General features: G+C 40.4%; 2 protein-coding genes across 9 annotated transcripts in view; one reads left to right on the forward strand and one right to left on the reverse strand.

Moving 5' to 3' along the window:
• chd1l (chromodomain helicase DNA binding protein 1-like) overlaps positions 1–27,090 on the reverse strand; it is a 102,338-nt gene that overhangs the window by 60,076 nt on the left and 15,172 nt on the right. For all 5 annotated transcript variants that reach the window (XR_011886284.1, XR_011886283.1, XM_072260116.1 and 2 more), the window contains exons 8-9: positions 25,149–25,304; positions 3,652–3,744 (exon numbers count right to left, since the gene is read on the reverse strand). Coding sequence is in view for 3 of the 5 variants with exons in the window: in XM_072260116.1 (XP_072116217.1) it covers positions 3,652–3,744; positions 25,149–25,304 (249 nt within the window). In the remaining 2 variants the exon portion in view is untranslated. The remainder of the gene's footprint in view (positions 1–3,651; positions 3,745–25,148; positions 25,305–27,090) is intronic.
• On the forward strand, positions 6,202–26,240 carry mapda (N6-Methyl-AMP deaminase). 4 transcript variants are annotated; one of them, XM_072260122.1, is made up of 11 exons: positions 6,202–6,285; positions 10,420–10,607; positions 11,401–11,531; positions 11,980–12,040; positions 13,130–13,217; positions 13,498–13,579; positions 15,917–16,043; positions 17,416–17,496; positions 17,702–17,840; positions 19,967–20,067; positions 23,155–26,240. In XM_072260122.1, exons 3-11 carry the CDS (start codon positions 11,443–11,445, stop codon positions 23,350–23,352), a joined length of 966 nt encoding a protein of 321 aa, XP_072116223.1. In that variant the 5' UTR covers positions 6,202–6,285; positions 10,420–10,607; positions 11,401–11,442; the 3' UTR covers positions 23,353–26,240. The 4 variants fall into 4 exon arrangements, with proteins under 4 accessions (XP_072116223.1, XP_072116219.1, XP_072116222.1 ...); XM_072260118.1 differs by having other exon boundaries at positions 10,420–10,578; XM_072260121.1 differs by lacking the exon at positions 6,202–6,285 and adding an exon at positions 6,383–6,808 and having other exon boundaries at positions 10,420–10,578.

A 27,090-nucleotide genomic window follows, 5' to 3' on the forward strand; every position in this document is an offset into this window, starting at 1 on the left:
GGAAGGTGTTTTTTCAAGTAGCAGGGTGAGACGAGGTATAGTCCAGGTAGCTGTGAGAGCCCGTGGATTTGTAATAGGCATTGGTGGATAAACTGTCTCTGGAGATAGAGACAGTGAGATGGAGAAAGGGAAGGGAGGTGTCAGAAATGAACCAGGTGAATTTGAGGACAGGATGGGAGTTGGAAGCAAAGTGGATGAAGTCGACAAATTCAGCATGGGTGCGGGAAGCAGCACCAATGCAGTCGTTGATATAGCATAGGCAAAATGCGGGATGGTCACTAGTGGAGGCTTGAAGCATAGACCGGTATGATATAACAGTGGTCAATTATGTGAATTCTTTACTACTTTGAAGATCTTTTCAATATACTATAAATATAATCCCAGGATGCATATGCACTTTGAAGCTATGAAGTATGGTTAATTTATTAAACAAGAAATTTTTAGGTTACTGCTCCCTTGGGTCCCAGGTCACATCCCCAGTGCCTCAATGCCCTTTCTGGCCACTACAGAAGAACTATACAGAATTTTGATTTATGATGCACAGTGAAAGAAGATAGGAACTGCAAATTCAAAGCACTTACAAACAATTCCAAAGATTATCCAATTCTAATTAAAGGTACAAATAAAATTATCTTTTTATTGAATCACAGCAAAAATTTTCAGCAACTATTTTAGACTGTACATTGGTGGTCTAGCTATTCACTACTTCATTGCTTTTTCATCTTTCAATGAGATGGATGGGCTTGGTTCAGTAATATCAAATTCTCAACATGAGGCAGAATTGCTCTCAGAAGGAGTCTCAGATCCTCACAATCGATAACTGGCAGTCTGTTTCGTTGCTTTGAAAGAAGTTGGGTGACCTCACCGTAACCATGCTTCATTAATTACGATGTTGGAAAGGCAAAAAAGAACATCTTGAACTTTTTCCACAGTGCAGGATAGTATTCAGAGATTTATTTCAGCAATCAAAAGTCTTGATATGATTTTTTGAACCTCGGCTTCAGCTCAAAGTCATTTTGCAGCAAAATCAGTTCTTCCTCCATTCTTCCTGTTAATTCCTCATTACGGTGTTCAGCAATGGATTTATTACCCAATCTAGAACTTATATTGAGAGAAGATCCTAAGATCTCTCTCTGACAACCAAAAGTCTTTACACAGCTCACCCAGGTAGGAACAGTATACTTGAAGATCGTCATTTGGTATTTTTCTTTCTCTTCCAACTTAGGCTTGGAAATTGGAAAAGGTCGCAATAGCCAGAGTTGCACTGAAATAGGGTTAACTGAGACAAAAACATGGAGATGACTGACAAAAACATGGAGATGACTGACACAATTCACATCACTGTGTTGCAGTTAAAGTTTGACTTCATTAAACTATGTCAATAATTCTAACAAATAAGCAACGTTAAGCCTAATATTCTTGAGTTGATTATTGAATGAAGCTTCAAAGAATTTTATCAGTTTCAAACTATCTCAGACGATTTTCTTTTGAGAGCCATCTGACTTCTGTGTGCAACAGCAAGCTTTTAAACTATTTATCATTCTCAATACAAAGCTCTTGAAATAGTCGAGAATTGACAGCATGGGACTTGGTTTTATTTACTGCTGTGATAACAGTATTTTATGATGTGTGCAGCCGATCACTTAGGCTTTTTGCAACAAGATGTTTTCTGTAAATTATACAGTGAATGGTAAATATTCTATGTATAGCTTTTTTCAAGAAAGTAATAACCCCACAGTGATGTCCTCTAACACTGGACAGCAATTTTTTTCAAAAAGTGTTGCTTCCTCAGAATTTTTTTGTGGTTATGATAGACCACTTGAAGCTGAACATAAATATAATTCCAGACTACTTGATTCACTTGGGCATTTAGAGAAAGAGGAAATTAAATTTTATTGATTATAATGCACTTAATTGATGGTTTGCAATGGTTCAACTAAGCTAAAAATGTTTTGTTGATGATTTTCATTTGTACTCAGTGTCAGAGGCTTCTCACTTAAATGTCTAATGATAATTAGTCAGCATTGATGGATTCCAGCTGCCCTGATACCTGTTGTCCAGGTCTCACTGCTGTGCAGCAGTCTGCTAGTGACCAAAGTGTTGTACACTGCCACTTTTCTTTTGTCTGAGAGTCTGCAGTTCTCCCAGACTCATGTAGTGAGGCAGGCAAGAGCTATTGCAATCTTCCCAATGTACTTGTCAATTTCTATGTCCAAGGAAAGGTTGTTACTGATGATGGACACCAGGTATGTGAACTAATGAGCAACAGTTTGTAGTTATCAATTGACTGGTGGTGCCTCCATTCCTTGTCCCAAAATGTTTCTCCTTTTCAGGCTGATAGTCAGACCAAGTTCCTTTCAGGCCTGGGAGAAGTGATCCATCAAGCTCTGGAGCTGCTGCAGAGTGTGCGTTGCGACAGCTGGATCGTCAGTAAACAGCATGCCTCTGATCATATCCTTTGGTTCTGGTTCTTAGGTGGGTGAGGTTAAAAAGCCTGCCATCTGATCTAGTGTGGAGGTAGATCCCCTTTGGTGCAGTCTGGAATATCTGGATAGGAATGCAGGAAAACACACTGCTGAGGAAGGAGCACCTGTCCAGGATCTAGTCCAGCTCGTCCCAGTGTCTGGAGCTAGAGTATCTCCAGGAAATCTCAGGTAGAAACTTTGTCTGGAAGTAAGAATTGGTGCTACATAGATCATGATAGGTGCAGAACTCCAGCAATCACAGTCTGCTCTCGTTCATTTTGCCCACACCAAAGTAACCTAAGCAGGATGGTCATGAGTTGTGATCTGCACCCACTTTGGTATTGAAATCGCCCAGAAGAACAAGATGGTCCTTGCTGGGGATATACATTCCTGATGGTGGTTGCAAGGTTCTCATGAAAGTAATCCTTTGCATGAGACGTGGAGCACAGCATGGAAGCATACACACTCACATGCTTACAAGAGTAACTGGACCTTCAGTGGTGTTGAGTCAAAGAGTAAGTCACTCAGATCCATTGCTGCCTGGTTTCACCATCTTCAACAATGTCTTCCTCGCTGCGAAGCCTACTCCATGCTCTCTGGGCTTGTCAAGGCCATTCCCTTGCCAGAAGAAGGTATAATCTTTCTTCTTTAGTGTGCCCGAGTCAGCCAGACATGTCTCCTGGAGGCAGGCTATATCAATGTGAAGGCTTTTGAGCTTCTTGTTTATTACAGCCATGTTCCTGACATCACTGATGTCTCAGAGGTTACCAGGGAGGCCAGCCATCATTGTCTGAGCACTCCAACATCCCAGTTTTAGAGCAGGTCTCTTATGCTGCTGTTTTGGTTCACCTGGTACAGCGTTTCCAGTCTGCAGTTCAGATAATATCTAATCCCCATGCATCCAATGAGCAAAGCATACTGTGGCAGGACAGAACCTTTTTGACTGGGGGCTGCCCAGTTTAGGGCAGATGGTAGCTGCCCAGTGAAATCCAAGCATCAGATGCAACACCTGGGGGTATGCTCTATGTCAATCGTAGTGGCTTATAATTTATGGTTAGTCTTACCTAAAGGATCACAACTGAGATTTTTTACCCAAACATGGAATAAATTTAAATCTAGATTCACCTCAATCCAAGTAAATTACAAATGACTCCATATACTCTTTATGGATTACTGCTTTGCTTACCATCAAAAAGATAAGGATGACCAACACATTTTCTAAGTTGAATCAAGATATTCATCAATCGAGCTTTCTTGCTCATTTCATTTTCGAATGCATCTGAAAAGAAAATTACAATTGTAATACAGTACAAACTAATCATTAAAAAACATGTGATACAACTAAATTCCACACTGTAATTCCAGATGGAATACATAAAAATGGCCACAGCTGCAAAAACTTAGAGAATATTAAAAATGATAAATGACTGTGAGTTGTTTTAACATTCAGAACTTTAAAAATGGGAATCTGGGTACTTATTAATCTGCAAATTAGTTTGTACGTTTTGAACCTATGTTCACTAAATACTTAAAATTAAACAGGATTTAAATTTACCCTAAAATAAATTTTCAGCACTTTTTCAGCTCACGCCAAAATCTAGAAAATTAAAACTGTTCAGTGATCCATTAAGTTCTTGAACAAACTGGTAAAATCCTAATCCACTAAAGTGAGGATGACACAAAAATGGTGTTTGTTATTGTAGTAGGTTACTACAGGATATGGATGGGATGCAGAACTGGGCTGAGAGGAGGCAGATGCAGTTCAATCTGGAAAAGTGTGAATTAATTAGAATCAGAATAGGTTTAATATCACTGGCATATGTCGTGAAATTTGTTGTCTCTGCAGCAGCAGTACAATGCAATACCTAATAGAAAAAATATGAATTACAGTAAATATATATATATTAAATAGTTAAATTAAATTAGTGCAAAAATAGAAATAAAGAAGTAGTGAGGTAGTGTCCATGGGTTCAATGTCCATTCAGAAATTAGATGGCAGAGGGGAAGAAGCTGTTCCTGAATCATTGAGTGTGTGCCTTCAGACTTCTGTGCCTCCTTCCTGATGGTAGCAATGAGAACAAGGCATCACCTGAGTGACGGGAGGCCTTAATGATGGATGCCACCTTGTTGAGGCATCGCTCCTTAAAGATGTCCCAGACACTATGGAGGCCAGTGCCATGATGGAGCTGACTAAATCTACAATTCTCTGATGAAGGGTCTTGGCCTGAAATACCAACTGTTTACTCTTTTCCATAGATGCTGTCTGGCCTGCTGATTTCCTCCAGCATTTTTGTGTCTGTTACTACAATTCTCTGCTGCTTGTTTTGACCCAGTGCAGTAGCCCCCTACCCATACCAGATGGTGATATAGCCGGTTAGAATGCTCTCCATGACACATCGGTAGAAACTTGCGAGCGTCTTCAGTGACATACTGAATCTCCTCAAACTCCTAATAAAATATCGCCACTGCCGTGCTTTCTTTATAGCTGCATCGATACCTTGGGTCCAGGATACATCCTCAGAGATGTTCACACCCAGGAGCTTGACACTGTTCACACTTTCCACTTCTGATCCTTCAATGAGGACTGGTGTGTGTTTGTGTTCCCTCATCTTAACCTTTCTGAAATCCATAATCAGTTCCTTGGTTTTTCTGACATTGAGTGCAAGGGTGGAGCTGCAACACCACTCAACTGGCTGATACACCACATAGAAGTGTAAAGATTGATCTTGAAGGCAAGCTACAAGGTTAATGGCAGGATTCTTAGCAGTGCGACAGAAGAGAGGGATCTTGGTCTCCAAGTCCGTTGATCTCTCAAAGTTGCTATGCAGATTAATATGGTGGTTTAAGTATGGTGTACTTGGTCAGGAGACTGAGTTCAAGTGCCGAGAGGTTATGTTGCAGCTCTACAAGACTCTGGTTAGAGCGCATTTGCAGTATCGTGTGCAGTTCTGGTCATCTCATTATAGGAAGGATGTAGAAGCTTTAGAGAAGGTGCAAAGGAGATTTACCACGATGCTGCCTAGATTAGAGAATAGTTATGAGGAAAGTTTGTGCAAGCTAAGGCTTTCATCTTTGGAGTGGAGGAGGATAAGAGGCAACTTGATAGATGTCTATTTAAGATTTTAGAGACATAGGGAGAGTGGACAGCTGGGGTCTTTTTCTGAGAGTGGCAGTAACTAATGCCAGAGGGCATTATTCTAAGATGAGGGATGTAATGTTTAGGGGAGTTATAACCGGTAGGTTTTTTACAAAGTGAAAATGCCAGGAATAAACAGCCAGGGGTTGGTGGTACAGGCACATTTAAAATAGGCAGATGGATAAAATAAATTGGGTTATGGGCTAGTAGAATGAAAAGGTTATATTGTACATGACACAGCTTAAAAGGTTGGCATATCATGTGTCGAAGGGCCCGTACTGTGCTGAGCTCGAAAGTTTAGCAACATCAACACCACTTCGCAGTAAAAATACATTTTTTTCAAATTGTGTTTTTCTTGCAAGAATTTTGTATAATTTATTTGAGCATTTTTATTCGTGAACGCTGCTTATACGATGCTATGTGCTGGTGATGTTACTGCAATAGTTTTCATTGGACTTTGACTCTGGAGCGGAGCGAACCTAAATTTTATTGATCCGGCAGTTCATCTCCCGAACTGCGGGGTTAGAGCTGCAACCCGAGCAGCCGCCGGCTGGGGTCGCTGTGGTCAGCGTCGTGGCCGGGAGGCGGCAGAACTCTACCGGAAAACACGTGAGGTGAACGGAGACACATCCTTTAGGGCCAGAGGTGCACGGTGCAGGCAGCGGCCTTGTAGCTCGGGAGCAGGTCAGTCTCGAGTGTTTCTGCGGGAGGTCCGAGGGCAGGTGGCTCCACCCGTCTCCGGGGGTTGGGCTGCATTTGCGCGGATGCTAACCGCCTGCCCCAGTTACAAAGCGGTGCCGCTCTAATTACACAGCTCACTAATGCCCCAGGTGCACAATGTACTGTAGGTCAAAGTAACACATTTCACTGTTATTTTGTTCGCAACATACTTCATAAACTTACTTACATTTTTGAAAGAAGTAAACCAATCCTCCCTGTCCGGAATGCAACCTAGTGCACTCACCGGACTAGGAAAACTTTAGCAGTGCTGCTTTTTCAGGGACTTGGGCACAGACTTATCCTTTGGAAAGGAGCAGTTAGTAACCGGCTAGACTTGTAATTGGCCATCTTGGCAAGGCCAAACAGCAGACCAGTGAGTACCCCTCCCCGACTTGCCACCATCCATACTGGGTGCACAAAAATCAGGAGAGTACAATCAGAATTGAGAAGCCTCCCATAGGTGGAACACATCCAGGCTACAGAAATGGTAGGTGATCCAGGAGTCTATGAATTAATCTGAAAACCTATCACAGTGCCTGCTCTCTCAATTCAGGGTCCACACTATAAAGAACATAGTGCTTTTGCTTAGAGGTAGATCCAGCTGTAAATCCCTCTCTGCCTGATGGCAGAATAGATTGCCACAGCATTACTAGATAAGGGCAAAGAAGGAGAAAATATGCAGAATTAGCCATAGTAGTGACTGATTCTGCACAGACCAAATATCAGTGTGGGCTTTGGGGACTGAGTCAGATGAGCAAGAATTACTTTAGACAGGATCACCCCACGCTCAAGTCTCCCTGTCACCAGCCACAACTCTCAGTGGCATGCAATATGATCTTTCATGGTCTTTTCTGTCCCTGTACCTGGCTGCCCAGACAAAGCTCCATCCTCTGCTGGTGACAGAGCATTATTGATGGAAACCATCGTGTCTTAATTAAAGTCAGCTAACTCCCTCAGAGAAGTATAGCTGAAACCTGCCACTGAGAGTTGTGTGTCGTCCTGAAGGCAGTGCCTCTGGCTGACCAAAGTATATTGTCAGTTTAAGGAAAATTATAGCAGTATATTTAATCCAGCTTTAATCCTCATATTTTACTGCACATTTCAAGTTTGTTAGCAGAAGCACCATTAATTAAATATAAAATGTAAATATAGATACAGATAATATGACAACTAATGACCATCAATTGTTCATGATTTGGTCTCTATAAGGGATAAAAACTATATTCATAGAAGTGCATTAATAGCTTAATTTATTCACAGCTTTCCTAGATGGGAATCTTTCATGAATGAGAAAATAAAGGATTTTGGTGAGAATCATGTAGAATACTGGAAGAAATGTGGTATTAAGCTTATTGGATTATAATCTACACTGAGTTTTCTTCTGGGTGTTGGGTGTTATAACACTTGAAAAAATAGCAACTTCTAGTGACGTATATTCCTGAACTGCCGTGTACATACATCTATTGATGCTTCTGGACACATCTTCAGTGATGTTCCTGGAATCATCGGTTGTTTCGGGTCTTTCAACATCATACAACCTCCTCCAGGTGACCCAGCCGGGGCTGATCAGACCCCAACTTGTGTCCAGATGGCTAGCTACTTATGACTCCATGGCTCCCCTCTTTTGAGCCACAGCCATTTTGAGGCCCTCTCTGCCGCATCGGTGGTACTGCGGATGGCTCTCCTCTTCCTCTCTCCCTTGATGCCCAAAATACTGAAGGCTCTAACTAAAGAATGGGCTACGAATCCCCTACAACCAACCTCCACTGGGAGACACCTCGCTCTCCATCCAGCCTGCTGACAGTTGCTGACCAGTCCTGCATACATGGAGAGCTTCCTTTCAAAGGCCTCCTCCAAGCTGTCTTCCCATGGGACTGTCAGCTCCAGCAGCACCACTTGCTTAGTAGACTCAGGCACTGGGACAATGTCTGGTCACAGGGTGGTGGCTGCGATATGGTTGGGGAACTTCAGCTGCCCTTCGAGGTCCACCATCAGCTGCCAGTCCCTTGCAGAGGTCAGAATGCCTGCAGATATTCTTTTTGCTGGTATTGAACTGAGACATCTAAAACCAAATTAAGTAATCATTTCTTTCATCAGTTGGTTGTACACAAAACAATGACTGCATTTCCTCAGATAAGTAGATTGAACATTTTCTCTGAATATGCTCGGACTTTTACAAAAAAATAACATTAAATAAATGCATTTTTTTTATTGAATTGTGACGGTCAAATGTAAAAATATACTCAAATTTATTTCTTGACAAAACAGTTTTGAGTTTATTTGATTGAGTCTTTATTTAAATGTATGTTGTTATAAAATATGAACTCTAGAGATGAAATTAGAATAACTGCCCTTGACATCAAGACAGCATTCGATTGACTATGGCATCAAGGAATCCTGGCTGAACTGTTGTCAATGGGAGTCAGGCGGGAAAACTCTCTGCTGTTTGGTATCATACCTAACACAAAAGAAGATGGTCATGGCAGTTGAAGGTCAATCATCTCAGCCACAAGACAGTAAGAGTCCATAGATGTTCCTCAGGGAGGTGTCCTAGGCCCAACCATCTTCAACTGCTTCATCAATTATCTTTCAGTTACAAGGTCAGAAGTAGGGATGTTTCCTGATGATCCACAGTTCCTCAGGTGATGAAGCGAGAGCTGGACGTTATCCAGGTTGGGCTGATAGATGGCAAATAACATTTGCACTACACAAGTGCTGGGCAATTATGATCAACATGAAGGGAAAATCCAGCTCTTACACCCTGACATTCAGTGGCATTGCCATTAATGAATCCTGCACCATCAGTATCCTGGGGGTTAATATTGACCTGGCTGCAAGAGCAGGTCAGATGCTTGGAATTCCATAGCCAGTAACTCACCTCCTAACTCCCCAAAATTTCTCCACTGTCTTCAAGGCTAAAGTCAAGAGGAATACTCTTCACTTGCCTGGATGAGTGCAAATTCAACAATATACAAGAAACAAACAGGACATGACAGTCGGCTTGATAGACAACCCACTCACTCACTCACTCATTTCAGTAGAAGTTTGTACCATCTACTGCAGCAACTCACAAGAACTCCCCATCACCCATGACCTTCAGCAGCTAGAAAGACAAGGGCATCGAAAGCATAGGGAAGTTACCCTCCAAGCCACACACCACCCTGATAAGGAAATTATATTACCATTCCTTCAATATTGCTGGGTTAAAATCAAGGCGCACTCTGCCTAGGAGCATTGTAAATATACCCTCACCTCAAGGTTCAGCAGCAGTTCAAGAAGGCAGCTCACAACCTCCTCAAGAGCAACTAGGGATGCGTAATTACACATTGGCTCTGCCGGTAAAGCCCATGTTCCCTCAGTGAATATAAAATATGTAGGAATTTTCCTTAAAATATGTGTTCATGTTTTTTTACATTACTGAAAAATACATGGCACTGGAGGAAAGATTAGAGCAGGGGTTCCAACATTTTTTTAAGCCATGGACCCCAACCATTAACCGAGGAGTCCATGGACCCCAGGCTGAGAACTGAAGAGTTATTTCATGAGCTATTGGAATTCAAGAATCAATTTAAAGTAAAAGGGTCAATTTAAAGTAATAGAAACAAACAGACATACAATGTAAAATAACTTTGGTTTAAATATATGTTGTAAAGATTAGCTTTACTTGTCACGTGTATTTCCAAATATACAATGAAATGCATAGTTTGCGTTAACAACCAACAGTCTGAGAATGTGCTGAAGGCAGCCCACAAGTGCCACTGGGGCCAACACAGCATGCCCACAACTTATGTCTTTGGAATGTGGGAGGAAACCAGAGCACCTGGAGGTCATAGAGAGAATGTACAAGCTCCCTGCAGACTGCGGGAATTGGACCCTGATTGCTAGCCACTACGCTACCGTGCCACAATACCTGGACACTCTTATTTTCCAGCTAAATGTGGCATGAAATATTACATCAATGCAAAATATCTAGCTATCAGATGTGCTTAAACTTGTACAGATATTTGAAAGCTATACTACCAGATATTGTTTGAAGTTGTTTTTTGAATTTAGATAGTATGTTTGAATTCATTTGCTCTTGTTTAAATTGTTCCTTAGATCACGGTAAACAGCCGACTTTTCCCATAACTGGAAAAAGAGTGAAAGTATTCAAGAAAAAAAAATTGTGACTCGAACATCCTATGCTGCAGAATTCCTGATAGTATCATCGTAGCTACAGAAATAATGGTGCTGTTTCATCAAGCGTTGCCTAAAGTTGTAAGTGCTCCAGAAAACCCAAAATCTAGGTGTGTTCTGCAGTGCAATTTGGGATCCTGAACTCAACCTCATAATAAAAGGACAAAGTCATTTATTTACAGCAGGCTGTCACAGTTTATTTTTGTTTCTTGTATTCTGAAGGCAAGGATGGGCCCAGAACTAATAGTAGTTTTGGTGTGAAGAAACTACCTCAGCCAGCTTCACTCACTGCCTGCGGTTGCTCATTACAATGTCACAACATGGTTTCTGACTCTTTAGGTCAAATTTTAGCCTCTGCAAATGCTGTCTCCTCCTTTTAATTTTCCATACTGTGAAATACAGAAGCTGAGCAGAAAGACCAGGTATATAGCTTAAACTGAATTGCACAGATCATCAGATTATTATAGTTAAGTACAAAACTGTATTTACAAATCAAATTTAATTTTTAAAGATTGAAATGGAACTACAATTAATTTAAAATTCCACCAATCTTTATCCTTCTAAAGTCAAAACATATTACTGGTGCTTGTGGAAAACACATAGCTACCCTGAACCTCTGAATATATTTAAACATAATTAAAAGCAGAGAATGCTGAAAATACCAAGCAGGGCAAGCAACATTTCTGATCTCAGGTCATCAACCTGAAATATTTCTCTCTCCTCGCATATTACCTGACTGAAGTATTCCCAGAATTTTCTGTTTCTGAAGATCTTTAGCATTTGCTATTTTCTGCTTTCAATTTCAGTGTGAAGAATGCTGTTATGAAGGGAAATTAGTGTTCATTGATTTGTAAACAGAGCAAGGAATGTTATAAGTTAATAAAGATCTGTTTTCCCTTCCAGGAACTCCATGCTCATCTCAATACCTCTATCAGCAGCACCACAATGGAAAAGCTGATACTGCAGAAACCACATCTCAGTGTTGACCACAATATGACCATGATCAGGAAAGGCCACACAAGAACATTGGAAGAGTGTGTACTGATAACTGTGGATTTAAGATCAAAATTAACTTAATATCTTAAACCAGTTATAAAAGTTGATGAAATGTTCTGCAGAATTTATCTTAGATTGGAAATAAAATTGGTTAATGTCTCATAACATAGCTAGGCAATCGTTTCAGATCATTCCTGATTTATTTCTCATTATCACAGTGCACTGTATATTTACCATGATTATAAGCAAGCAAAGTTAAAGTTGCATAAGTTTTCAAGTATGCTATTAGTGCAAAGAAAAGCACACTAAGTTCAATCTAAAGTTGAGGATGCAAACTACATCAGTTTTTCAGTGTAAGTTTAGAACTGATGCAAAGTAGAACCTGCTTCTCACAAACACTAAATTTATAGGGAATGTTAACCATTAAAATTGAAACTTGTTGAAAAGATATAACTTCTTTTAAGTTACACTTTTTTTTTTCCACAGATGCTTTGAGATGTTTAAAGTAATTCATCAGTTAACTGACAGCGTAGAACGAATCTTCATGGTAAATGATAGTCATTTTTACAAGATTAACCCACTGTGCCAAAGTAAATGTGCAGCAGTAAATATAGAACTACTTAGTTCATGCTAACAAAAGATATTTTTTGTTAGTGTCGCAAATGTTTTCTTGGAGTGTTATTAAGGACTCATTGGGCTGTACTGAAGTTCCAGCCAGTCCAATCATGTTGGCTGGGCTTTTTATCCATGTTGCTGGTGGGCTACAAACATGCCAATCTACCCAACTGCAAGACGGATTTCCATGTTGGACCCACACTGTTTAAAAGGAGAATGGAAAGTCTTAAAGCATGGATTATACTCCCCAGGTTACAACAGGGTTCCATTCCTGAGAAATGTTCCATAACCCAGTTTGCACATTGGAAACGTGGCCCCCTAGTCATATACTGTATGCAAATAAAATAAAGACCAACTAAAGGCAACATATAATTGAATCAGGGAATTTAACTCAACCATTCAGATGTCTTTGCAAGGTGTAATGATATTGCCACAAACTGAGATCCCGCACGGTAGAAATGTCTACAGCTGCACAGCAGCTGGCAAACCCATCCTGTCTGTCTTGCAAATGCTTGTTCATATGTGTGGGCTTTGTATGTCAGGTGTATGTAAGCAGGGAGGACATGTACATGGAAATTTGTGTTTCACTCGGAACTCAAATGTCTGTTTCTCCACTTGCTGCTCTTATCAGTAAAGCTTTCACAGCAACAGCTTCACAGTGCAACAATTTTGCACAAAACAGTGGCAGAGAGCAGGAATGCATCATTATACTGAGCATCCGTTAGTCTTGCGAGACCATGGATCTGCGCCTGGAAAGTCTTCAGTCTCCAGGGCGCAGGCCTGAGCAAGGTTGTATGGAAGACAGGCAGTTGCCCATGCTGCAAGTCTCCCCTCTCCACGACACTGATGTTGTCCAAGGGAAGGGCATTAGAACCCATACAGCTTGGCACCAGTGTTGTTTTGCACAAAGACACAACACGTTGCCTCAGCTGGGGCTCTAACTCACGACCTAAATACCTTAACCACTTGGCCACATGCCCACACTGAGCAAGTACATTTATAATATGATGAACTCTTCTAGGTGACCAAAGAGGTTATTAAGGAATTTGCAGCTGATGGAGTGAAATATCTTGAGCTACGAAGTACACCACGAACAGAAAACACAACAGGTAGTATCACAAGACTATATAAATTATATTTTAATCAGCATAAGCTAATTTTTCAAACATACACTTTACTTTTGTGAGGCATGCCTGTGCACAAATTCAGAAACCCAATTCTTTCTTAAGGAATATTATAAAAAGGTGGTTAAGAAGTTTTAACTTGTAAAATAAAAACCAAATGCTGGAAGTACTAAGCATTGGGTAGCAGCTGTTTCAGATCAATGACTTTGAAATTGATTTATGGTAGATAACTTGTAAATGTTACTTATTTTTACTTCTAAAACAGGGATGAGCAAGAAGTCATATGTTGAGGCTATACTTGAAGCCATAAAACAATGCAAACAAGAGAATGTAGACATAGACGTAAGGTACGTGATATTTATACTGTAATCAGCTGGTTTCCATGGCATCATTGGTGGGCTGGAACCCAGATAAAAAACATAAAGGTTAAATTGTTAAAATGATCAGGCCACTACTAAGGCTAAAATCACTGCTCAAGAACTAGAAGGGTCTCAAAGGGACATCCTGAAATTATTTAGGAACATTTATTGGCAAGACATTGTTATAGATTGAAAATCATTTGAAAAACTAGTTAAGTGATTTTGACTGTAACTTATTCTAATCAATTTTTTCTTCTATGTTTGTAATATCAAAGGGGTTACAGCAAAATGATGCAGAAAGCATGGCAGGTTACCTATGGGTACTGAAAGTCATAGTCATACTTTATTGATCCCGGGGGAAATTGGTTTTCGTTACAGTTGCACCATAAATAATAAATAGTAATAGAACCATAAATAAATATGTAAATTATGCCAGTAAATTATGAAATAAGTCCAGGACCAGCCTATCGGCTCAGGGTGTCTGACCCTCCAAGGGAGGAGTTGTAAAGTTTGATGGCCACAGGCGGCAATGACTTCCTGTGATGCTCTGTGCTGCATCTCAGAGGAATGAGTCTCTGGCTGAATGTACTCCTGTGCCCACCCAGTACATTATGTAGTGGATGGGAGACATTGACCAAGATGGCATGCAACTTAGACAGCATCCTCTTTTCAGACACCCCCGTGAGAGAGTCCAGTTCCATCCCCACAACATCACTGGCCTTACGAATGAGTTTGTTGATTCTGTTGGTGTCTGCTACCTTCAGCCTGCTGCCCCAGCACACAACAGCAAACATGATTGCACTGGCCACCACAGACTTGTAGAACATCCTCAGCATCCTCCGGCAGATGTTAAAGGACCTCAGTCTCCTCAGGAAATAGAGACGGCTCTGACCCTTCTTGTAGACAGCCTCAGTATTCTTAGACCAGTCCAGTTTATCGTCAATTCGTATCCCCAGGTATTTGTAATCCTCCACCATGTCCACACTGACCCCCTGGATGGAAACGGGGGTCACCGGTACCTTAGCTCTCCTCAGGTCTACCACCAGCTCCTTAGTCTTTTTACATTAAGCTGCAGATAATTCTGCTCACACCATGTGACAAAGTTTCCTACCGTAGACCTGTACTCAACCTCATCTCCCTTGCTGATGCATCCAACTATGGCAGAGTCATCCGAAAACTTCTGAAGGTGACATGACTCTGTGCAGTAATTGAAGTCCGAGGTGTAAATGGTGAAGAGAAAGGGAGACAAGACAGTCCCCTGTGGAGCCCCAGTGCTGCTGATCACTCTGTCGGACACACAGTGTTGCAAGCACACGTACTGTGGTCTCCCAGTCAGGTAATCAAGAATCCATGACACCAGGAAAGCATCCACCTGCATCGCTGTCAGCTTCTCCCCCAGCAGAGCAGGGCGGATGGTGTTGAACGCACTGGAGAAGTCAAAAAATATGACCCTCACAGTGCTTGCTGGCTTATCGCGGGCGTAGACACGGTTCAGCAGGTAGACGATGGCATCCTCAACTCCTAGTCGGGGCTGGTAGGCGAACTGGAAGGGATCTAAGTGTGGCCTGACCATAGGCCGGAGCAGCTCCAGAACAAGTCTCTCCAGGGTCTTCATGATGTGGGTGGTGTTCCTTATACTAGGGATGAATTAATGGGTCTTGGCAGTAACTGCTGAACATTGTGAAGTTTAGAAGCTCCTTAGGATTTTGGTGTTTGAGAAGTTTGGATGAAGTGGGGGGAGATTAGATGCAAAAGTATGCAAAACATGGACTTGCTGGAAGTTTTGGAACCAGAAAAGCCTTCTTGTTGTTTGAAGTAGATATTTCTCGGAGTCTGGGAGCACAGGAATGCTTGGGTTGTGAGTAATATATATGACACTCGCTGTGCTGAATGCTTCTCTGGGTTGTCGGCAGCACTGGTAACACAAGGTCTGATGGGCCAAAAGTAAGGTACAGGCTGTCCAAGTTGTGGCAGGGTTCTGTTCCTGTGAACTATTTGTAACCCAACAGCTTGCACGTGGGAAGTGCTAAACCAAGCTCCCACACAGCAGATGTTTGCAACCCTTTAATGGTCAGCAAATCCATCGCAGCGTTGTCCCAAAAGCTCGTTTGTAAGTGCAAGCTGTACGTAAGTTGGGCATTTGTAAGATGGTGACAGACTGTACTTCAAAGCAGCCAAGTGCTTTCAGTATGAGGAAGAGAGGTTCCATTTGCCAGCAAGTTTTCAGGAGAGAGGATCTACTTGATGCAATATTCAGTGGTAGGATTCTTAATTCATTTTCTTGTTCATCTCAAATGCAAAAAACGTTAACTTTTATTTCCTTAGGTTTCTGTTATCCATAGATAGAAGAGATGGGCCTGCTGTTGCCATAGAGACTGTAAAACTTACAGAAGAATTCTTTACATCCTCTGATGGGCTAGTGGTTGGCTTGGATTTAAGTGGCGATCCCGCAGTGAGTAACTAATTTTTATTTACCTCTGTCTATCTTAATTCAGAGCAGCAGGGTGCCGTATCCTGTCTCATGCAATCATTTTGTTGGATTCTTTCTACTTAGATGAACATTAATTTAAAGATTACTTTTCCTATAAACTGACATCATATAGATGTTTTTAGCTGGTCTTCACATGGCCATTAACTGTTCACCTCGTCCTCATCATCTGCTGTTATGCTGAATCAACACAAGACCAGCCATATGGGACTAGACCCTCTCTTGTGACGTGCAAGAGACGTGCAAATGTCCCTGTTTGCAATGAGATGGATTGTATTTGATGCCTGCTGGCAGTTGTGAAGCGGCAGTAGTTGGTATACAAAATTTTGAGGGGTATAGATAGGGTAAATGCAAGCAGGCTTTTTCCACTGAAGTTATGTGAAACAAGAACTAGAAGTTATATGTTAAGGGTGAAAGGTGAAATATTTAAAGAGAATCTGGGGGGGGAACTTCTTCATTCAGGGCCGGTGCAGGCTGCCAGTGGAAGTGGCGAATGCGGGTTCAATTTCAACACTTAAGAGAAACTTGGATAAGTACAGTAGATGGATGTGACAGGTATGGAGGGCAATGGTCCAGGTGCATGTTGATGGGACTAGGCAGAATAATAGTTCAGCACAGGCTAGATGGGCGGAAGGGCTTGTTTCTGTGTTGTAGTGCATTATGACTCTGACTGTATGGTGTGCGTCCTGTGCCAGGAATTGGAACCTGAGCCAAGTACTTTTGTAGATAGCATTTTTATTCTACACAAGTAAATTTACATCTACAAGTGTACATTGATATTATTTGTACTTATCTGACTTCAAATGAAGGCTGGGTGTGCAGCTAGAGCTGAGCTCAGGATCAAGCTAACTACCAGATATGATGGGATAAATCAGAAGATTGTTGATTTTCTCCTTATAATGATGTGATAAATCAAAATCTGAAGCATACACTTAGGAGTCAACTGTTGTATGTTACTGTAGCTTTAAAGTCAATGTCAGTGGCCTTAGGAGTGCGTGCATTTTCTTCTGCACAGGTAGTCTGCATCCCTATCCTGCATGGATAAGGAGAACTTGGTGTAGCCTTAAGTATGCATGTGATTCCTATCATTCACCATTCGTTAATCTATGCATTTAAAAATCCACAAATTACACAGCAGTCTGAAATAGTTTTGAATAAAAGTGAAGAGTGGTCAATATCTCGAGGGGTCAGATGTCAGATATGCACTTAAAGGATTTGGCGGGGGGATAAAAGTTACACAAAACACAGTGTTGCATCAAATCAGATTTGTTTGCTTACATCAATAATGAATCAGTTTTAGTTGTATAATATTGTTTACCATTTTCTACTTTTTAAGGTAGAACATGCTAAGAGCTTTCTTGCCCCACTTCAAGCAGCTAGAAATATTGGTCTTAAGCTTGCTGTGCACATGGCTGAGGTAAGAAGCATTTAAACTAGTTAAGTAACTATCTCTAAATTTTTTTTTACAGAAAAGGATATATTAATTCTTAAAATATTGAATCATATGAATCTTACCTACTTAATGTAACAAATATATCCAATTAAAAATTGTTCATCGTAAAATAATTAAAATTTCTTTTGATGGAAGAACATTAATACAAACAATTATATTTTTCATTAAGATCCCAAATAAAAATGAAGAATGGGAAATGTTTCTTGGTCTTCCACCAGACAGGATCGGCCATGGTACATTCCTTCATCCTGAAGCTGGAGGGACAGACCAGCTGGTCAACACTATTAAGAAGTATCAAATACCCATAGGTAACATTTTCTTTGGCTTAGACAAGTAATGGTTCTACAGAAAACATACAACTCATTGGATGAAAATTTTTGCAGAATTTTTTTTGGGGGGGGGGAAATTCCTGAAGCATATTATGTTAATGTTGTGCTATTCTATATCACAGATGTCTCTTCTGCTCCCATCGTATACTTATGACTTCTTGATTAAGCTTTAGGGGAAGTTCCTTTCATTTCCTGGAACAGACCATCTAGGGGAGTGTGGCTGTTGCAGTACAGCAAGGATTAAAGACAAGGTCCAGGAAAGGTTAGCCTGGTTCAGTGTGTGATCAATCCAGACAAGTGGGGCCTTTGAAGTGAGACTTTTTCTAGAAAGGTAGCTCCTCTTTACACAGTAAGAGTGCCAGTGGCAGACAGATAAGAATACAACAGAAGGATGCAAAACACATCCACCAATTAAGGAACACACATAAAAATTGCTGGTGGACGCAGCAGGCCAGGCAGCATCTATAGTAAGAGATACAGTCGATGTTTCGGGCTGAGACCCTTCATCAGGACTAACTGAGTCCTGACGAAGGGTCTCAGCCCGAATTGTCGACTGTACCTCTTCCTATAGATGCTGCCTGGCTTGCTGCGTTCACCAGCAATTTTTATGTGTGTTGCTTGAAATTCCAGCATCTGCAGATTTCCTCGTGTCCACCAATTAAGGGACAAGTACTTTACTTCAAAGTATCATTGGTTGTCAGCTTGTAGTTTCTATTGACTTTTAATAGCTCAATTGTGAATGGCAATTGATCTTGCTAGTAAGGAATTATACAGTTTATCAATGGTCAATATCTGTATCTAATAAGCCAATATTGTATTTTAAAAAGCTTCTGTCCTGTCTGCAGAGCAGTGTGGTGACACGGGCCACGCTGTTCTCCTTGTGCACAAGTATGATTGAGGAATGAGTGTGCATGTTCTCCAAGTCCAGTTAATCAAGTGGACTCAATAGGCCAAATAGCCTAATTCTACTCCTATGCCTTAGGTTCTAAAACAAAGAAAGTAAAATTTTCTGCTATTTTGTTACCACTTTGTAACTTCCAATACAAATTCAAAGACATAGAGATTTGGAATCCAGTCCTTTATTCATGGTTAGAGATAGCTATGTAATAAATAAGAAAGAAAGTAAAACCTTATGAAGACAGACAAACTTGCAGTAACACAGTCCCTTCCACAATCTCGGAATATATCAAGGCGCTGTGCAGATAATTAAGTACTTCTGGGAAGGATGAGGGTGCCGGAGTGATAGTGGAGGCCGGTAAGATAGAGACATTTAAGAGGTTCTTAGATAGGCATATACAGAGAATGGATGAATATGGGCCATGTGCAGGTAGAAGGAGTTAATTTATTTAGGCATCATCAGCTTAATGAGGTTGGCTCAACATTGTGAGTCAAAGGGCCTGTTCCTATGCTGTATTTTCCTTCTGATAGACTAACAGCAGGAGTGCACAGGAATCTGATAAAATGCCTAATAAAAAGTTGTAATGCACAAGAGACAAACACTGGCTGGGTTAAATGCACTTTTTGAATATTTTGCATCCAATCCAAGCCTACAGATGGGCTTTATTTTACGTGAAAATGGGTCTCTCCAGCTGGCTGAGTTATATGGACTTTTTGAAATGTTGTTGAATATTTTGCATCCAAGCCTACAGATGGGGGTTTATTTTACTGTTTTATGTGAAAGTAGATATCTCCATCAGTAAAACATTACCTTTATATTGCACAGATGGTCCGAACCCCTCTGTAAATCATTTAAAGAATGAGAAATTTTATTTAAGTTTTACCGCAGCACTTATAATTTGAACAGCAAGAAAAAGTCATAATACAAACAGAAAATGTGGGAGGTATACAGGAGACGAGGAAACACCTACGAAGAGAGAAAAGGTTAATGTTTCAAGTGGAGACCTTTCATCAGTACTGGCAAAGTGGAAAAGCAGCCTGTCCTCAATAAAATCATCAGCCTGAGACATTCAATCTGTTTCTTCAAATGCAAATGGTGTCAGATTATGGTGAATGTCTTCAGCATTTTTATTCTTGTTTCAGCATCTGCAGTTACTTTCATTTACAAGGATATGTTTACAACACAATTTATGTTATCTGTTTTCCAGAGCTTTGCTTGACATCAAATGTCAAGTGTCAAACTGTCTTATCATACAGTGAACACCATTTCCAGTATTGGCAGAATTGTGGACACCCCAGCATACTTTGTGTAAGTCAACTTTACTTTGATGTCATTAGATAGTAATTGATGTGTAGATTTACTTTCAGATATGTTGCTTTTGCAAAGAAATGAAAAAGGCTAGCATATTGTCAATATAAGGAGCACATTATCTTTCTGATAGATTCAGTGCTTCTCATGGAGATGTTACAACATTTTCACTTTATTTCCATCTGAGCACCTCCTTTGGTCAAAGTCTACCATGGATATTGCGCCCCAGCTATCCACACGATATGTAAGCCAGAGCAGTATGATGTAGGGAACAGGCTCTGGCCCATGCACCAGGCACCCCTCTCCACACAGCTGATGAATTCAAAGGAACAGCAGAGACCAATAGTTTGGTACCAGCTGCATGATAGGAGTTGCCAGTCAGCGTTGAACTCTAGCTCTGGATCTTTCTTCGGGGTGTACTCACGAAGGCTTTCCCATAAGTGTGTATCGCTGCAAGACACCAGAGGTTTCTTTCTCCTAGATGAGCTGCTAACCATGGCTGCTGAGCTCCATTTGCCCAAAGTGCCTGGCACCAGTAACGCACTTTTGCCCGTTCTCCTGTCAGTTTCGATGGGCTTAATAGCTAAGCCACACGTGAAGGCCAGGAGCTGAACTTGATTGTCAGAGGCTATTTAAGACACATGCTATTGAGAGCATTTAATAAGTAGCGGGAGCTTATCCTCAGTACCTACCCTGGCTATGACAACCTTTAAGAATCACCCAACACATACTCATTATAAACTACTGATACACTATTACAAACCCCATTTCCAGAAAAGTTGGGATACTTTCCAAAATGCAATTAAAAACAAATATCTGTGATATGTTAATTCACGTGAACCTTTATTTAACTGACAAAAGTGCAAAGAAAAGATTTTCAATAGTTTTACTGACCAACTTCATTGTATTTTGTAAATATACACAAATTTAGAATTTGATGGCTGCAACACACACAACAAAAGTTGGGGCAGAGTTAAAATAAGATTGAAAAGTGCACAGAAACCATCATGCTGCTGTGACAATTATAGCCACCTGGGCTCGGGAGTACTTCGGAAAGCCATTGTCACTCAACACAGTCCGTCGCTGCATCCAGAAATGCAACTTGAAACTGTATTATGCAAGGAGGAAGCCATACATCAACTCTATGCAGAAACGCCGGCGAGTTCTCTGGGCCCGAGCTCATCTCAGATGGACCGAAAGACTGTGGAACCATGTGCTGTCGTCAGATCAGTCCACATTTCAACTAATTTTTGGAAAAAACGAGCGTTGAGTTCTCCGTGCCAAAGATAAAAACGACCATCTAGATTGTTATCAGCGAAAGGTGCAAAAGCCAGCATCTGTGATGGTATGGGGGTGCATCAGTGCCCACGGCATGGGTGAGTTGCATGTATGTGAAGGTACCATTGACTCTGAGGCGTATATTAGGATTTTAGAGAGACATATGTTGCCATCAAGGCGACGTCTCTTCCCGGGACATCCATGCTTATTTCAGCAGGACAATGCCAGACCACATTCTGCACAGGCTACAAACAGCATGGCTTTGTAGACACAGAGTGCGTGTGCTTGACTGACCTGCTGCCAGTCCAGATCTATCTCCTATTGAAAATGTATGGCGCATCATGAAGAGGAGAATCAGACAACGGAGACCACGGACTGTTGAGCAGCTGAAGTCTTATATCAGGCAAGAATGGACAAAATTTCCAATTGCAAATCTACTACAATTAGTATCCTCAGTTCCAAAACGATTAAAAAGTGTTATTAAAAGGAAAGGTGATGTAACACAATGGTAAACATGCCCCTGTCCCAACTTTTGTTGAGTGTGTTGCAGCCATCAAATTCTAAATTTGTGTATGTTTACAAAATACAATTAAGTTGGTCAGTAAAACTATTGAAAATCTTTTCTTTGTACTTTTGTCAGTTAAATAAAGGTTCACGTGAATTAATATATCACAGATTATTGTTTTTATTGCATTTTGGAAAATATCCCAACTTTTCTGGAAATGGGGTTTATAGAATCAAGGAGAATACTTTGACATCCCCAGTCACTCAGTTCTCTCCTTCACATGACCTGATTTAGACCAAAAATTTGTATTTTCTTAAATACCACATAGGCAAACACTATAGTTTGAACATTCATTGTGCATGTCTAATCTCAGGGTGTCTGCTTGGAAACACTCATTACTGAACTCAGAATTTTGTGGGACAGAATGTGAAACTGGCCTCTCTCCAGTAATTCCTCCTCCTCCCCTGCCAACTTCTCCATGCCCTTGGCTGTTTTTCATAAACATTCTCACAGTCAAAGTCTGTATGCATAATCTTCTGTATTCTAGAATTACTGTATCTTGATCCAGTGGAAGCTATTGCATGCATTTTGATTTCAACTGCATTTGTTGATGTTTCAAGTCTGGCAAGTACAAAATGGAAGAAGAGAGAGACCCAACTCTTTCTATAATAATTAACAACATGACTTCCCAATTTCACCTATACATCTTAAGTACAGATAAAATTGTAAAGAGGGAAACTTGTGTTAAAAAAAATTATGCAGTGGACTGGAGCTTGTGGGGGGGGGGGTGAAAAGGAGGTGACTCCTTTGCCCAGCTGATAGTATTTGTTAAAGTAATTCAGCTAAGAATCTTTTAGGTATCTATTTAGGTAAAGCAAAGTATGCCTCAGCATGAGTTAAGTGTGATGAATAGGGTTGACATCCTACATTCTAGTATTCAAACTATTAAATATTTAAATAAGCAACAATATGAATGAGATTAAATGGATAGAACGTGGCAATGTTTGTTTGAACATTTATACAAGTACATTACAGCATTAATACAAATACATCTTGTCTCAATTATGAGTTAATAATTATGGCCTTTCTCTCCAGTAAGTATGTATTTATTCCCAGAACTCATGAGGAACAATTTATGGCATTATACCTTGTTTTGAATAGGAAGCAACGCAAAAGTTTGTGATGAATTATTACAAGGAATAATGAAATTAGTTATTTAAGCACAGATAGCTTTTGTCAAAACAACTAGTTGTGTTTCAAGCATTTGCAAAAATAATGATTGTGATCATTTTTTCTGTTCTCAGACTGATGGCAAAGGGGTTTTTGCCAGCAATTTGTCACAGGAATATCAGCTTGCAGAGTCAGCTTTCAACCTTTCTAAAGCACAGATATGGGATCTGTCTTACCAAAGCATTAACTACATCTTCGCTCCAGAAAGTACAAAATCTTATTTGAAAAGTCAGTGGAATAAGCTGAAGCCAGGACTATTTAACCAAGACTAAGCAATGATTGTGTGACATGGACAATGCTCTTGAGCCCTATTTCATTCAGCTGATACTTAATCTTGATTGTCTCTGATGAGAGACCTATGCAAGCAAATCAACATATCTGTAGTTCGGGCATTATGACAGGTGATGCTTCCCCATAAGCGGCTGACCCTTCTATCTTTTACATCACTGATAACAGATATGTATTGCTGATGCATAGGTCCGTCCAGATCGGAAAGCTTATAGAATAAGTTTCTGCACATCTTTTATACAAACTATACAGAGCACAATATTAATGAAAACATCTTTATATTAAATTTTATTTTCTTCTAAGACCTAGTAAAGCAACGTGCTATTTGAAAAAAAATTCCCAGGCACGAACAAGCAACTGAATATTTTAAAATAATGTTGATTTTTCTCTGCTCTTTCTCCATCAGCTCAGGTGTTGATGAGTACACCATACTTTTCACTGTGTATTTAGCAGTGTGATAAAACTTCAGGAACAAATCCAATATCAAACCTTTCTACAAATATAGTGCAGTCAGCGTAGTTTGATACTCTAGATAACGAATCCAACAATATCAACTTGCCCTGTGAACATTTTATTAAACTTCATTTATGGGAGTTAGCAGCAAGATGGATGTTTATTGCTCATCCCTAAATGCGTCTGAACTAACTGTCATCTGCCTTCATGAACTGTGGCAGCATGGGTGGCAATTGTATGTCAAAGCTTTCATTGTGACCATGTGGCAATTTCTATACCACTTCAAGCACTTAAGAAACTGGATAGTTTCAACAGTAGTTACTTTCTGTGAGTATACAAATATTGGCCTGGATTTTACTGAAACAACCTGCCAACTAACTAGTTTCCCCTACTCCAAACTGATTTAGCTAAATATAGAATGCTGTTCTAGACACTCCTGGAGTTGAGATGTAGCAGCCTTGTGCTGCAACATGACCTCAAACAATGCAATGAAATGACACAAATGGGCCAGAACAAACAATGTCCCAGATTTGTAAGCTGTCAAAGCCTTCAGAGTTCTAAATATCCCAGAACATTTCTGACCATCAGAAATACTTCTAAACTATTGAAAGTGAAATAGAGTTAAAATTAACATTTCATAACAAAACAAAATCAACAAACCATGGGCAGCATGGTAGCACAACGCTATACAGGACCAGTGACCCAGGTTCAATTCCCGCTGCTGCCTGTAAGGAGTTTGTACTTTCTATACACAACGGTGTGGTTTCCTCTGGGTGCTCCACTTTCCACCTTCAATCCAAAGACGTACCAGTTGGTAGATTAATTGGTCATTCTGAATTGCCCCATGATTAGGTTAGGGTTAAATCGGTGGTTGCTGGGCAACGCGGCCTGAAGGGCCTACTCTGCACTCTATCTCATTAAATAAACAAAAAAATGCCATCTTACTCTTCCCTTCCCCACTACATAGAATCCCCATCGAAATCAACAGACTAGGGAAAACGGAACTTGTTTTGATAATCAAGCTGTGTTCCAGTGATATAATCTACAAATTTATGAGCAAAATATCAGTATGATCACCTGTGTTTAGTACTGCTTTAGTCTACTGTAGATCGGCATTATTGGCCTCAGGCCAGGTGTTATAATATTTCATTGGGAATTGCTCAAGAATTAAACATCTTAAGTAGATCAGTAAATGCTTGCAAGCATAATATAGTTAAGGTTTCATATATTTTCATAGAACAGTTATAGTATGGTAATGTTTTGAAAAATTATATGTAACAAGCATCACACTGCTTTTTCTTTTAAGAAATAGGTATTTAGTACTCACCCAAATCCTTCATCAGAATGGCTTTATAGTACTTCTTCTGCAATACAGACATTCCATGATAGAGAACAACATCCATCTTTTTAGGTAGTTCAGATACAACATCAGCCTTGATTCTTCTCAGGAGAAATGGCTGCATCAGACTGTGTAGTTCTTTAGCTAAGGCGAGGAAGAAGAAAATGTCATAAAAACAGGATAAATTTTGTTTGTAATAACATTAGTAATATTCTAATTTTCAGAATAGTACATTAAATTATACGCTACCTTGTGGTTACTTTTGTGGTTAATTATTTTAAAGTTAAAATTCAACTATAAATAAAAAGAGTAAAAGGTTTGCATTTATTCAGCACCTCAGATCAAAGAAAAGCTTTTTTTTGCCAATGTACATTTGAAGTGTAATCATTACTGTGGGTATTACAGAATACAATCTGCACAGCAAACTCCCTCAAACAGATAATAATCAAATAATCTGCTTTAGCAATTAAAGTTAAAGGATATGTTGGCCAGAATGCTAAGGATAACCTCTTTGCTCAATATTTCTTCAAAGTCTTTTATATCTCCCTTTGAGAATAGATGGACCTTCAATTTAGCATCTCACCCAAAAAAAACTAGTTTCAACTGCATCATTGTAAAGTGAGCCTAGAGTTTTGCATTGAAATCTGGACTTCAAACCCATAATCTTATGATTCAGAGGGTGTTACTAACTGAGCTATTGTTGGCAGCGGATATGAAGTGTTTGATTTTAAAATAAAACAAGTAAAGCAGGTACTGAGTAATTTTGTGCCGCACTCTGCGTGACAATAAAATTAACTATCTGCATTTGATACAATCACAAGTGATGAACAAAGGTTAAAATGGGATAAGAGCTCTATCCGTAACAGTTCTGCTACTCCTATAACTCATTTACTGTTGGAAGGTAAGCTATGGCTAAAGGGAATAATATTGTAGGATGAAATAAAATACTTATCAAAAACAGTTGAATGAAAGTAGTAGTTTCCACAAAGCAATTAGAAATCTTTTTTTCTTTCTTTGCTTCCACCCTGCTGGAGGTACCCTTGCAGCATCTCTAGGAAGAGGTACAGTTGACATTTTGGGCTGAGACCCTACGTCAGGACTAACTGAAGGAAGAGCTAGTAAGAGATTTGAAAGGGGGAGGGGGAGATCCAAAATGATAGGAGAAGACAGGAGGGGGAGGGATGGAGCCAAGAGCTGGGCAGTTGATTGGCAAAAGGGATATGAGAGGATCATGGGACAGGAGGCCCAGGGAGAAGGAAAAAGTGGGGGGGGGAACCCAGAGGACGGGCAAGGGGTATAGTCAGAGCGAGAAAAAGGAGAGAGGGAGAAAGAATGTGTGTGTATAAATAAATAATGGATGGGGTACGAGGGGGAGGTGGGGTATTAGCGGAAGTTTGAGAAGTCAATGTTCATGCCATCAGGTTGGAGGCTACCCAGACGGAATACAAGGTGTTGTTCCTCCAACCTGAGTGTGGCTTCGTCTTTACAGTAGGGGAGGCCGTGGATAGACATATCAGAATGGGAATGTAATGCCACATCCCATTCCCATTCTGGTATGTCTATCCACGGCCTCCCCTACTGTAAAGATGAAGCCACACTCAGGTTGGAGGAACAACACCTTGTATTCCGTCTGGGTAGCCTCCAACCTGATGGCATGAACATTGACTTCTCAAACTTCTGCTAATACTCCACCTCTCCCTCGTACCCCATCCATTATTTATTTATATACACACATTCTTTCTCTCTCTCTCTCTCTCTCTCTCTCCTTTTTCTCGCTCTGACTATACCCCTTGCCCATCCTCTGGGTTTCCCCCCCTCCCCCTTTTCCTTCTCCCTGGGCCTCCTGTCCCATGATCCTTTCATATCCCTTTTGCCAATCAACTGCCCAGCTCTTGGCTCCATCTCTCCCCCTCCTGTCTTCTCCTATCAT

Source organism: Mobula birostris, chromosome 6 (genome assembly GCF_030028105.1).
Source record: "Mobula birostris isolate sMobBir1 chromosome 6, sMobBir1.hap1, whole genome shotgun sequence".
Taxonomy (NCBI): domain Eukaryota; kingdom Metazoa; phylum Chordata; class Chondrichthyes; order Myliobatiformes; family Myliobatidae; genus Mobula; species Mobula birostris.